This window comes from Lissotriton vulgaris, chromosome 5 (assembly GCF_964263255.1).
Source record: "Lissotriton vulgaris chromosome 5, aLisVul1.2, whole genome shotgun sequence".
NCBI classification, from domain to species: domain Eukaryota; kingdom Metazoa; phylum Chordata; class Amphibia; order Caudata; family Salamandridae; genus Lissotriton; species Lissotriton vulgaris.
Genome location: NC_141693.1, coordinates 2,029,501,474 through 2,029,514,903, shown reverse-complemented (window position 1 = coordinate 2,029,514,903; position 13,430 = coordinate 2,029,501,474). Strand labels below are relative to the sequence as shown.

General features: G+C 50.7%; 1 protein-coding gene across 3 annotated transcripts in view; it reads right to left on the bottom strand.

Moving 5' to 3' along the window:
* CERCAM (cerebral endothelial cell adhesion molecule) overlaps positions 1-12,728 on the bottom strand; it is a 202,271-nt gene extending 189,543 nt beyond the window's left edge. Inside the window, exon 1 of one of the 3 annotated variants that reach the window (XM_086924932.1) lies at positions 12,442-12,728. In XM_086924932.1, the coding sequence (XP_086781058.1) occupies positions 12,442-12,644 (203 nt within the window). In that variant the 5' untranslated portion in view covers positions 12,645-12,728. The remainder of the gene's footprint in view (positions 1-12,441) is intronic. The other 2 variants (XM_086924931.1, XM_086924930.1) reach the window with 2 other exon arrangements.
* Between the last annotated feature and the right edge of the window lie 702 nt (positions 12,729-13,430).

Below are 13,430 nucleotides of genomic sequence, written 5' to 3'. Positions count from 1 at the left end.
AGCCTGTCTACTAACCAACTTAAATTTTGGCAGGTAGTGAAGTGGGGAGGGTCATGGGACTTGCAAACCCCAGTTAACCACGTTTCAGCCGAGGACTGGGTTGAATATTTCTCGGCCCAATTCTGTGGCATGGTGACAGGAAGACCTAATGTAGGGGAGAGTAACCTGCCTCCTACTCCTGTAGCTATTTGTGAGAACATAGTCTTTAAAGAAAACGAGACAGAGATTGCATTTAAGCAGATTCAAAATGGCAAAGCACCTGGTATGGACTGCGTTCCTGCGGATCTTTTTAAGCTTGATATAGAAAATTGGGTTCCTTATATAACCACTCTAGCTAATGCTATCGCCAGAGGAGCTAGAATACCAGACTCCTGGAAAGGGGCTGAAATCCTCCCTGTATTTAAAAAAGGTGATAAGACCCTTGCGGGGAATTACCGCCCTATAAGCCTTATCGATGCCCTGCAGAAAGTAATTGCCAGAATGCTGCTGGGTAGAATCCAGTTTTGGATGAGTGAAGAAAATATCCTATCCCTGCTGCAAGCTGGCTTCAGGGCCAGTACAAGCACTGTCGACCAATTGCTCAGATTTATTATGATCTATTGGAAGACAGTGCATCTAGGAGAAGGCACTGTATACGCAGCGTTCGTGGATCTTAAATCTGCGTTCGACTTGGTCCCCAGAGAGAAGTTATGGGTAGCCCTAAAGAGAATGGGCATGCCGCCCGAATTACTTCAGCTCACCATCAGGCTACATGAATCTAACTTTGCCAGAGTTAGATGGTGACGCCAGGGCCAGGTGACGGAGCCCTTCCCAGTGACCCGTGGAGTAAGACAGGGCTGTGTCCTGGCACCAACCTTGTTCTTACTCTTTATTAACCAAGTAGTACAGTTACTTTCATCTACCCCGACAGATGCGCCAGTTTTGGGTGGGACAAGATTCCCCCTCTTAATTTTTGCCGATGATACTCTGATTTTGGCAAAAACACAGGTGGGTCTTCATACTGCAATAAATAAGTTTTTGGAGTTTTGTAAAATAAATGACCTTGAAATTAATGTATCTAAAACCAAATTCATGGTTCTGACCAAGAATAAACCACTAAGGGGTCATGTAACCATGAACGGTACCATCTTGGAACAAGTAGGGGTGATGACCTACCTAGGGGTGGTTATAGACTACAGGCTGCGCTGGAAGGAGCAGATCGAGGCACTCTGCTTAAAATTTGCCCGTTTATCGGGATGCCTAGTTAAAGAACAGCGTTGCTCCCAAACCAAAAGAGTTTTGCCAGCACTAAATATTTTCAATGCCAAAATTAGTACAGCCATCTTCTACGGTTCGGATCTGTGGGGTAATGTAGATCTTGCCTCATTAGAAAAAATCCAGAACAAGTTTTTCCGTAGTCTGGTAGGTCTCCCATTATCGACACCATCACTCCCCCTTATGTTAGACATGGGTTGCCAATCAATCAAAAATCAGGCACAATATAGGATGGTAGCCCTTTGGAGACATATTTGGTCCACTCCAGAACTTTCCATGTTTGCAAATAAAATTCTGGATGTGAGATCGATATCAGGGTCAGGGAATCTATCCTGGTTTAAAAACGTGAAGGCAATTCTCTACAGAATGGGTCTTCCTATGCAGTGGTCAGATCCGGGAAATCAGGCTTTTCCGTCGAAAAAAGAATTTAAACTACTGTTTTGGGCCACAGTCAAAGAAGATTTGGTTTTGCTTTCACAGAATCCCAACCTGACAGGCTTTTTTTTGCTCCATAAAGTGGTTCCTCACACTGAGACCTATTGGGACAATATCACTAAAAGTGCAGATAGGAAACTCTATCATCAATTTAGAGTTGTCACGCTGCCAATAAGGGAGTTTACCAATAAATGGCATAACCAACCGTCCTTGCACTGTCCCTGGTGTAGTGAGCAAAAGGAAAATATGGGCCATTTTCTTTTTGCTTGTCCAGCGTACTGGGCACCACGTCGGAAATGGTTAAAACCCATCTGCAGAAGGGTCAATACACGGGTGTGGGAAGAAGCGCTGCTTATCTGGAGACTTAATACAGCTGAGTGGATCTCCATAGGTTTGGCGAAATATGATAAATGTATAAGTGGGAATACACTCAGTGTAGTCACTCATAGATTTAATGTATGAACTGTGAATTGTAAATCTTTTTTAATGACCTCTAAAAACGTCTTGTGATGCTATTTAATCAATTTTTTAAAGTGTATTGATGGTTACATAGAACCTTTTTTAAGATTTGTATTAACCATGTTGTATTTTTGTATGCATTCTTATCTGTTGTCTTTTATGAAGAAATCTTCGAAATAAAGACGTTAAAAACTGAAACTGGTATTTGGGGATGCGGTGGAATGTTGGTGTGTGGGGATGCGGTGGAATGTTGGTGTGTGGGGATGCGGTGGAATGTTGGTGTGTGGGGATGCGGTGGAATGTTGGTGTGTGGGGATGCGGTGGAATGTTGCTGTGTGGGGATGAGGTGGAATGTTGGTGTGTGGGGATGAGGTGGAATGTTGGTGTGGTGGAATGTTGGTGCGGTGGAATGTTGGTGTGTGGGAATGAGGTGGAATGTTGGTGTGTGGGGATGCAGTGAATGTTGGTGTATGGGGATGTGGTGGAATGTTGGTGTGTGGGGATGCAGTGGAATTTTGGTGTGTGGGGATGCGGTGGAATGTTGGAGTTTGGGGATGCGGTGGAATGTTGGCATGTGGGGATGTGGTGGAATGTTGTTGCATGGGGATGCTGTGGAATGTTGGTGTGTAGGGATGTGGTGGAATGTTGGTATGTGGGAATGTGGTGGAATGTTGGTACGTGGGGATGCGCTGGAATGTTGGTATGTGGGGATGCGGTGGAATGTTGGTGTGTGGGTAAGTGGTGGAATTTTGGTGGGTGGGAATGTGGTGGAATGTTCGTGTGTGGGGATGCGGTGGGTTGTTGGTGGGTGGGGATGTGATGAAATGTTTGTGTGTGGGGATGCTGTGGAATGTTGGTGTGTGGGAATGCGGTGGAATATTGGTGGGTGGGAATGTGGTGGAATGTTCGTGTGTGGGGATGCGGTGGGTTGTTGGTGGGTGGGGATGTGATGAAATCTTTGTGTGTGGGGATGCGGTGGAATTTTGGTGTGTGAAGATGTTGTGGAATGTTCGTGTGTGGGAATGGGGTGGAATGTTGGTGTGTGGGGATGCAGTGAGTTTTGGTATGTGGGGATGCGGTGCAATGTTGGTGTGTGGAGATGCAGTGAATTTGCGTGTAGAATGCAGTGGAATTTTGGTGTGTGGGGATGCGGCGGAATGCTGGTGTGTGGGGATATGGTGGAATATTGGTGTGTGGGGATACAGTGGAATGTTGGTGTTTGGGGATGCGGTGGATTGTTGTATAAGTGTGGGGATGCAGTGAAATGTTTGTTTGTGGGGATGCGGTGGAATGTTGTTGCGTGGGGATACAGTGGAATGTTTGTGTGTGGGAATGCGGTGGAATTTTGGTGTGTGGGGATGCAGTGAATGTTGGTGTGTGGGGATGCGATGGAATGTTGGTGTGTGGGGATGCGGTGGAATGTTGGTGTTAGAAATGAGATCCCTGGCTGGCCAGGGCTTGTGCCAAAGTCAGTCAGAGACCACCATTCCCAAGTAAGGGCAAGGGAGTTACATGCCAAGATAACCCCTGCTCACCCTCTAGGTAACGTGACGCGAGCAGCAAGGCTAAACTTCGAGGCTATGTAGGTTAAGTGTTTGTGCGCGCACCCAGCAACAACACCCAAAGCCCACCACAAAGGAAACTCCACACAAGGTTATATATAAAAACAGCCTTTGTATTATACCAAAACACATTAGATAAAAACACACACTTTACAATGTGCCAACAGGCACGGGCAGAATTTACAGGGGATATGTACAAGACAGGGCCACCTGGACCACTGTCAGGAATAGACACTTTGTGCACTTAGAACAGAGAATATAAAATCACTGTAACACTAAATAGAAAAATAGAGCACACAACCAGTAACTACTGGTAACAGGTAAGAACCACCTACGCAACTCTAACCACCTTAGGAAAAGGTCACGCAGGGAACCAGGACCTCACTAGCATTACATTAGCATGAACTCATAACTATGCCCAGGCCAACTGGCCTCTCTGGGGCTAGGACACCCTGTGTCGCAATGTCAGGGGGGCCTAAACGTAGCAGCTGTCCACTAAGTGCTGGGCAGCTGTAGCAACAATGAAGGGGCCAACGTGGGAGCCTCACAGGCTCTGAACAAAGGAAATGCCCCCTGGAGCCCTCGTGGCTCTAGCACAATGTGGGGCTTTCTTGAGCCTCTCGTGGGCTCCGAGCAAACAGATGTAGCGCATTGAGGCTCTCGGGGCTCCAAGAACAAATGGCACCCTGAGCCTTTCGGGCTCTGAATACACAAATGGCCCCGAACGTTGGAGTCCCTCCCGGGGGACTCCAGAACAACTGGGGCACTGGGGAGCCTCTCAGGCTCGTAAATCAAGTTAGGCGGTTGGAGCCTCTCGGGGCTCGTAGCATAGCAAATGCCGCCTAGGTGGATGGAGCCTCTCATGGGTTCCACACTAAGAACTGCCCTCAGATCCCTTCTGGGCTCTTCCACAATCAGGCCTGGTCGGGGGAGTCCCTCTCGGGGGACTCAGCATCAAGTGAGGCCCCACGGGTCTCTCAGCACAAAGCACCGGAGGGGAGGGGAGGGCACCGGCAATGTGCCCGACGCCCTCCTCTCCTCCAAGGAACTCACCGGGTATCGCGGCGGGTGTCATGAGAGCTCCCGCTCCTCAGGACTCTCGGGTGTCGCGGCCTCCTCTCGCTCTCCGGGGCTCTCCCTCGCTCTTGGGTGCCCCGGGGGGACAGCGACGGTCATCTTAGGCAGGGCAGGAACGCGGATTAGGCTCCCGCCGCTTCCTGCTTCTTCGCCTCCTCCCCCGATGACGCGGCAGGAGGCTTGGCCGACTGGGCCAATCCCAGCGTGGCCGGGTGGTGAAGCCGGCAGCTGCCTTCTCTGGGGTCAGGGAGAGCTTGGGGCCGCGGCAGTGATTTCGGGGATATCACAAGTGGTCGGCTCCCTCAAAATAAGTAATAAAGCGAGGTGGGCACTCCCTGGGGATTAAAATCAACGGCCATAATGCAGGGTGGGCACCTGCAAGCATAGAGCGCTCCTTGTGCTAGATGAATTTAGCGCTCCCTGCGCTAGATACAAATAAAGCGCTCCCAGCGCTAGGTGCAAAATAAAGCGCTCTCCAGCGCTAGGGGCCAAAAGTCAGCAATCAAGTCCTGGAGGTCAGTGAGGCAAAGCAGGGCCCAAGGCCAGCACACAGGGCACTCCAGCAAGGAGACAGCCCCCCATGGCGGTCCCTCCTGGGCCCCACCATCAGCAAGGCCCCCTCTTTCAGGCTTCAGGAAGTAGAGGCGTCCTCCAGGCATCCAGGATATCCAGGGGCTGGGCAGGGCCCAGGGAGGCAAGCTTTCCCCTGGGCCCCAGCAGCAGCACACCCCTGGTAGATTCGAGTTGGGAACAAGAACATTTGACAAGAGGTCACAGCCTCCTTTTATACAGAGAAATCCTTTGTCTAAAGGTGCAGGGTGGGGGAAGAACCAGTCGCAGCTGGTCTGGGAGCACCCTTGATGTGCTCAGTCCCTCACTCCATTCACTGGCAGGGCTAGGGACATTAGACGCACCACAGGGGGCGGAGCCAGCATTGTGTGGGGAAAGCCCAGCCCTATTCAGGACCCAGGTGCACTCCACCCCAGCAATCAGCATACTAATCTCCACACACACCACCGGGCAGACCCATCCAGACTCCTGGAGCCAGGCTCACCAGCCAGCTCCAGCTAATCACGTGCCAGCACACTCACTGCACATGCACACCCATGTCTAAAAGTGGCACTTCCACACTAGACACATACACGCCACACATATCATTGCGCGGTATTCAATCACACAAGTCCGCACATACCAAACTCGAGCCTGCACACCTCACGCATCGGAATCTACCAGGGACACAGACATTCCCCATGCATTCCTATGGGAGGGTAGGCCAACCTTACTCCACGTACTCAGAGTGCGCACGCACTTTCCACTGGGACACAGTGAAAGTGCGCAGAAACCAAAAATCACTACCACCAATTCACATTCATAAGCAAAAAGTTTTAGGGGTGAACCTGCCAGAAGGGCCAAGTCCAACAGTTGGTGTGTGGGTATGCGGTGTAATGTTGGTGTTTGGGGATGTGGTGTAATGTTGTTTTGTGGGGATGCTGTGGAATGTTGGTGTGTGGGGATGTGGTGGAATGTTGGTACGTGGGGATGCAGTGGAATGTTGGTATGTGCGGATGCGGTGGAATGTTGCTGTGTGGGGATGAGGTGGAATGTTGGTGTGTGGGGATGAGGTGGAATGTTGGTGTGTGGGGATGAGGTGGAATGTTGGTGTGGTGGAATGTTGGTGCAGTGGAATGTTGATGTGTGGGGATGAGGTGAAATGTTGGTGTGTGGGGATGAGATGGAATGTTGGTGTGTGGGGATGAGGTGGAATGTTGGTATGTGGGGATGCTGTGGACTGTTGGTGTGTGGGGATGCTGTGGAATGTTGGTGTGTGGGGATGCGGTGGAATGTTGATGTGTGGGGATGCGGTGTAATGTTGGTGTGTGGGGATGCAGTGGAATGTTGGTACGGTGGAATGGTGGTGCAGTGGAATTTTGGTGTGTGGGGATGAGGTGGAATGTTTGTGTGTGGGGATGCAGTGGAATGTTGGTGTGTGGGGATGCGGTGGGATGTTGGTGGGTGGGGATGTGGTGGAATGTTGGTGGGTGGGGATGCGGTGGAATGTTCATGTATGGGGATGCGGTGGAATGTTCGTGTTTGGGGATGCGGTGGAATGTTAGGGGGTGGGGATGTGGTGGAATGTTGGTGGGTGGGGATGCGGTAGAATGTTGGTGTTTGGGGATGCTGTGGAATGTTGGATGAGTGAGAGGGAACGTTGGAGGATGGGCGGAGCAGCAGGAAGGCTGCTCCTGGTAGGGCTCTTCATACCATCTATTATAACAAATCAGCCTTCAAAATATACATGGAGGACGAGGCGTCTTTATTACAACATGCGCACAAACTAACGCGTATAATGGAAGGCTCATGAGTGATGCGTCACAGAGGAAAGGTGGATGGGTTGACCTATCATGATGGAAGGTTCATGGGTTGACCTATCAAGATGGAAGGTGCAAAGGCTGGTGTTTAACAAGAGAAGGTGCAAGGGTTGACCTATCATGATAGTAGGTGCCAGGGCTTGTGTATAACAGAAGGTGCAAGAGCTCACCTATCATGATAGAAGGTGCCAGGGCTGGTGTATAACAGAAGGTGCAAGGGTTGACCCATCAAGATAGAAGGTGCCAGGGCTGGTGTTTAACAGAAGGTGCAAGGGTTGACCTATCATGATAGAAGGGTCATGGGTTGACCTATCATGATAGAAGGTGCCAATGCTGGTGTATATAGAAGGTGCAAGGGTTGACATATCATGATAGAAGGTTCATGGGTTGACCTACCATGATAGAAGGTGGAAGGGTTGACCTATCATGATAGAAGGTGGAAGGGTTGACCTATCATGATAGAAGGGGCCTGGGCTGGTGTATAACAGAAGGTGCAAGGGTTGACCTATCGTGATAGAAGGTGCAAGGGGTGGTGTATAACAACAGAAGGTGCATGGGTTGACCTATCATGATAGAAGGTTCATGGGTTGACCTATCATGATAGAAGGTTCATGGGTTGATCTAACATGATAGAAGGTGCAAGGGTTAGTGTATAATATATGAAGGTGCAAGGGTTGACCTATCATGATAAAGGTGCCCGGACTGGTGTATAACAAAAGGTGCCAGGGCTGACCTATCACGATAGAAGGTGCCAGAACTGGTGTATAACAGAAGGTGCAAGGGTTGACCTATCATGATAGAAGGTGCCAGGGCTGACCTATCACGATAGAAGGTGCAGAGGCCAGTGCAGCTCTACATCATGTCTGTAATGCAGGACTTATAGAATGTTTACTCTTAGAACGTCCTTATACCCGGGACCCCAAGGGTAGCACAAGGCTTATTTATTTATTTATTTATTTTATTTATTTATGGCATTTGTAGAGCGCTCTGCAACCCTACGGGCATCCTGGCGCTGAGTATATATAGCTGAGAACCCTGTAGAACAGAAGAGGACAGTGGTCAAGGAGCTAATAAGTTAGATTTTTGGGAAGAGCTATGTTTTAACCTTTTTCCGAAAAGCCATCAGTTCGTTTGTTTTTCTGATGTCAGTAGGGAGGTTGTTCCATAAGTGAGCTGCAGCAATACTGAAAGCTCTTCCCCCACATGTGGCTTTCTTGATCCTAGGAAAGATGAGGATCGAAGAGACCGGGTGGGCTCATACCAGTTGAATTTATTTTGGAGTGGTCGGGGGCCTAGCCCATGAACTGCCCTGAACACAATACATAAGGATTTGAAGCAGATCCTCTGGTGTATAGGCAGCCAGTGGAGGTCGGCCAAGGCAAGAGTGGTAGAAGATCTTCGTTCTCGAGAGAGTGCCAGTTTGGCTGCAGCTGCCTGGACACTCTGAAGTCTGGAAATGAGATAGGCAGGGGATTCCAGCAGAAGGGCGTTGCAGTAATCCAGGCGGCTGAGGATGGTGCTCCTAACTATGTTAGCTCTGGTCTGTGGGGGCAGGAGAGGTAGCAGCTTTCGCAGTCCTTGCAGTAAGGCAAGGCAGCTACTGACCTGTTTGTTGACGTTGGTCTCTAGGCTCAGGCTGTTGTTAATAGTGACTCCGAGATTCCTTACTGATTTCACTGGGGTAGGCGAGTCTCCTAACAGCTGAGGCAAGAAGTCTGTAGGTAGACTTTTGGGGATTCTTCCACCCAGGCCGTGCAGTATTTCAGTTTTGTCACTGTTAAACTGTAATGAATTCTGGTTTAACCAGAGTGACATTTCCAACATGCAAGTGTGGAAAGTCTCCAATGAGTTTGCTTGAGCTCCATCAAGAGAGATCATTAGCTGAGTGTCATCTGCATAGTTTGTCACGCTGATGCCATGGCTTTTGATGATCCTCATCAGGGGTTGCATATAAATATTGAAAAGTATGGGGCTGATTGCAGACCCCTGTGGAACCCCATGCGGAACTTTAACGAACTCTGATTGATATGGAGGGATAGCTACTGCCTGCCATCTATCCGTTAGGTAGGAGCGGAACCAGTCAAGCGCGACTCCTCCGACTCCAATGTTCTTTAGTCTTTCTATCAGGATGTCGTGGTTCACCGTATCGAATGCGGCGGACAAGTCCAGCAAAATCAAGATTGCTGATTCTCCCCTGTCCGCCCTCATTCGTAGGTCATCCATGACTGTCAGCAAGGCTGACTCAGTTCCATGAGCTGGTCTGAAACCAAATTGCTCCTCTTCCAGGATGTTGTTGGTTTCTAGGAAGAGGGCTAGGGATCTACTGACCCATCGCTCTATGATCTTTATCGGGTAAGGTAGGAGGGATATAGGTCGGTAGTTCTTTTGGCAGTTTGGGTCCAGATTTGGTTTCTTTAATAATGGGGTAACAACCGCCAATTTCAGTTTTTTTGGTACGGAGCCTGTGTAGAGAGATTGGTTACATAGCTGATGCAGAACTGGGAAGATATCATCCTCGAATTCCTTCACTATTCTATGGGGTAGAGGGTCTAGAGGGGATCCTGATGACGTGTTAAGGGCTATTTTTAGAAATCCTTGTTCTGAAGGGACCTCAAAGTTTTCCAAGATGGCTTTTGGAGAAGGGTTTCTAATATATTCCACCTTCTTATCTCTGTTCACTTGATTGCTGTTGTCCTGCATTGTGAGGATAGAATTACCTTTCATTCCCTCGACGATTTCACTAATTTTTTCCTGAAAGAATAATGCTAAGCCATCACATAATTCTTGTGAGGGCTTGATTTGACTGTCAGCGCAAGCAGGATGAAAAAGCTCTCTGAGAATCCTGAAGGTGTCGCGGGACTTATTAGAGCTTTTGAGAATTAGGTCTGCGAAGTGGCTTGTTTTAGCTATAATAATTTCCTTCTTGTATTGTACGATTGTAAGCCTCCATCGTACTTTCTCTTGTTCTGAATAATTTTTCCTCCAGAGCTTCTCCGCCTTTTTTGCATGTGTTTTTCAATTCTTTCAGTTTGTCCGTATACCAGGGCGCGGAGGGTTTTCCTCTTTTCCTGATTGTTTTTAGCGGTATGATATTCTGCATCAGAGTTTGCCGTGAAAGCGCCGGACGGACGGTCATATGCGTTTAGATTTTTTTAAAGTGTATTTTCATTTTAGGTTACATTGTTCGTGTGTTTTGTAACCTGTATAACAACTAAACTCGTTTCTGAAGAAGGCCATTGTATTGGACGAAACGCGTTGACTGTTCTTCACTACATGACTCATGTCAAGTTTGAACTATTTATGAATAAAAAAAGATGTGGAGAACTCATTTTCTGACATTGATTTTGTACATTGCTTAGTATTGTTTAATATGCAAACACTCAGTGGTGCACCGTTTGACTTTTATTACCAAATTGTTTAGCCCGGTTGAGGGCCGCACCTTGGCGGTGGGTGCTTAAACTGTGTGCACACAAACATATTTGGGATATTTCCCTCTTTATTATTTATTTGGGGATAGCAAGATAGTTGCAAGTCGCAGCAGTGGTTTCACTGTCATTTTGTTGTGTATTATGTTGCTGTTTGTTTTCTTAGTTTCCAATCATCTGTGAAGTGCTCTGATACCCTCACAGGTCATGTTTGCGCTATATATACCTATATCAATATTAATAAATAAAATACCAGACAGAGGTCCTATTGTTGGCGTACAGCCGCCTCTCCAGGCCCCCGGGTTTGTCATGGGGTACAGGTAGAGTGCCGGGGGCTGGGGGGAGTACCTATCACACAGAGATCCTATTCTTGGGGTACAGCTGCCTCTCCAGGCCCCCGGGTTTGTCATGGGGTACAGGTAGAGTTTGGGGGTGGTGAGGTGAGTCCCTATCACACAGAGATCCTATTCTTGGGGTACAGCCGCCTCTCCAGGCCCCAGGTTTGTCATGGGGTACAGGTAGAGTGCCGGGGGCTGGGGGGAGTACCTATGACACAGAGGTCCTATTCTTGGGGTACAGCTGCCTCTCCAGGCCCCCGGGTTTGTCATGGGGTACAGGTAGAGTTTGGGGGTGCTGGTGTGAGTACCTATGACACAGAGGTCCTATTCTTGGGGTACAGCTGCCTCTCCAGGCCCCCGGGTTTGTCATGGGGTACAGGTAGAGTTTGGGGGTGCTGGTGTGAGTACCTATGACACAGAGGTCCTATTCTTGGGGTACAGCCGCCTCTCCAGGCCCCCCGGTTTGTCATGGGGTACAGGTAGAGTTTGGGGGTGCTGGTGTGAGTACCTATGACACAGAGGTCCTATTCTTGGGGTACAGCTGCCTCTCCAGGCCCCCGGGTTTGTCATGGGGTACAGGTAGAGTTTGGGGGTGGTGAGGTGAGTCCCTATCACACAGAGATCCTATTCTTGGGGTACAGCCGCCTCTCCAGGCCCCAGGTTTGTCATGGGGTACAGGTAGAGTTCCGGGGGCTGGGGGGAGTACCTATCACACAGAGATCCTATTCTTGGGGTACAGCTGCCTCTCCAGGCCCCCGGGTTTGTCATGGGCTACAGGTAGAGTTTGGGGGTGCTGGTGTGAGTACCTATGACACAGAGGTCCTATTCTTGGGGTACAGCTGCCTCTCCAGGCCCCCAGGTTTGTCATGGGGTACAGGTAGAGTTTGGGGGTGCTGGTGTGAGTACCTATGACACAGAGGTCCTATTCTTGGGGTACAGCCGCCTCTCCAGGCCCCCGGGTTTGTCATGGGGTACAGGTAGAGTTTGGGGGTGCTGGTGTGAGTACCTATGACACAGAGGTCCTATTCTTGGGGTACAGCTGCCTCTCCAGGCCCCCGGGTTTGTCATGGGGTACAGGTAGAGTTTGGGGGTGCTGGTGTGAGCACCTATGACACAGAGGTCCTATTCTTGGGGTACAGCCGCCTCTCCAGGACCCCGGGTTTGTCATGGGGTACAGGTAGAGTTTGGGGGTGCTGGTGTGAGTACCTATGACACAGAGGTCCTATTCTTGGGGTACAGCCGCCTCTCCAGGCCCCCAGGTTTGTCATGGGGTACAGGTAGAGTTTGGGGGTGCTGGTGTGAGTACCTATGACACAGAGGTCCTATTCTTGGGGTACAGCAGCCTATTTAGGTCCCCTGGTTTGTCATGGGGGGTTGAGTTTGGGGGTGCTGGGGTGAGTACCTATCACACAGAGGTGCTCTCCTTGGGGTACAGCAGCCTCTCTAGGGCCCCCAGGTTTGTCATGGGGTTGGGGTGCAGGTAGAGTCGGGGGGGGGGGGGGGGGCTGGGGTGTGTACCTACCAGACAGAGGTCCTCTCCTTGGGGTACCCCAGCCGCTCCAGGGCCCCCAGGTACTCGGGCAGGGTGTGGGCCGTGTTCCGGGCCAGGATGGCGATCACCAGGGTGGGCACCTTGTCCGGGGGGGGCTCCTCCGCCAGCCCCGGCCCCCCTGGCCCCCCGCACAACAGCAGGCCAGCGGCCAGAAGCACCCCAGCGGGCAGCATGGCGCTAGAACCAGTGAAAAGGCCCGGGGGAGGGGGGGGGGCTACGTGTCAGCAGCGGGGAGGGCTGGGGCGGTCGAGGGAGGAGCAGGGGAGGCCCAGGGGGCGGGAGAGAGAGGCGGAGGAGGGCTCTGGTGCGGTGGAGAGGTGGGGGGGGAGAGGAGGGGTGACCAGAGGGGGCAGACATGAGGGGCAGGAGGAGGGCTCTGGGGGGGGGGAGATGAGGGGTGGCCAGGGGGGCAGACATGAGGGGCAGGGTGGATGGAGACTAGAGGAGGGGGGCGAGGCTGGGCGGCGCTCCCATTACTTCATACTTAGTTAAGATCTTTGGAGCTTGTTTGATCCTTGTATTATCCCAGGCAGGAATGACTGAGCCGGCCCAGGCTCTCGCATTGCATTGTGGGACTCGTAGTCCTTGCTTTACGATCGGGTGCACTGCGCTAAGAGTGCAGAGGCAGCCTTGGACTGGGCGAGCTCCTCGTGCAGGACACATGAACGCTCTGCTCGAGGCGCTACGTGCAGGTTTAAAGGGGGGGGGGGGGCACCCGGAACATACACCCCAGATTTATTTATGCATTTTATATATATAGCGCGGATATATAGCGAGAAACCGGCATCAGCAGTCACGCGAGCCTTGACGGTGTGAAGTGTCACCCCGTGCAGAACACCCACCATCACTACCCCGTCCCCCACCCTATAACCCCCCCACACACACACACACCCAGAGCAGCCTTCATTGGCTCAGCCACGTGATACACTGATACATGGTCTCCTCATGTCTCAGTTCTG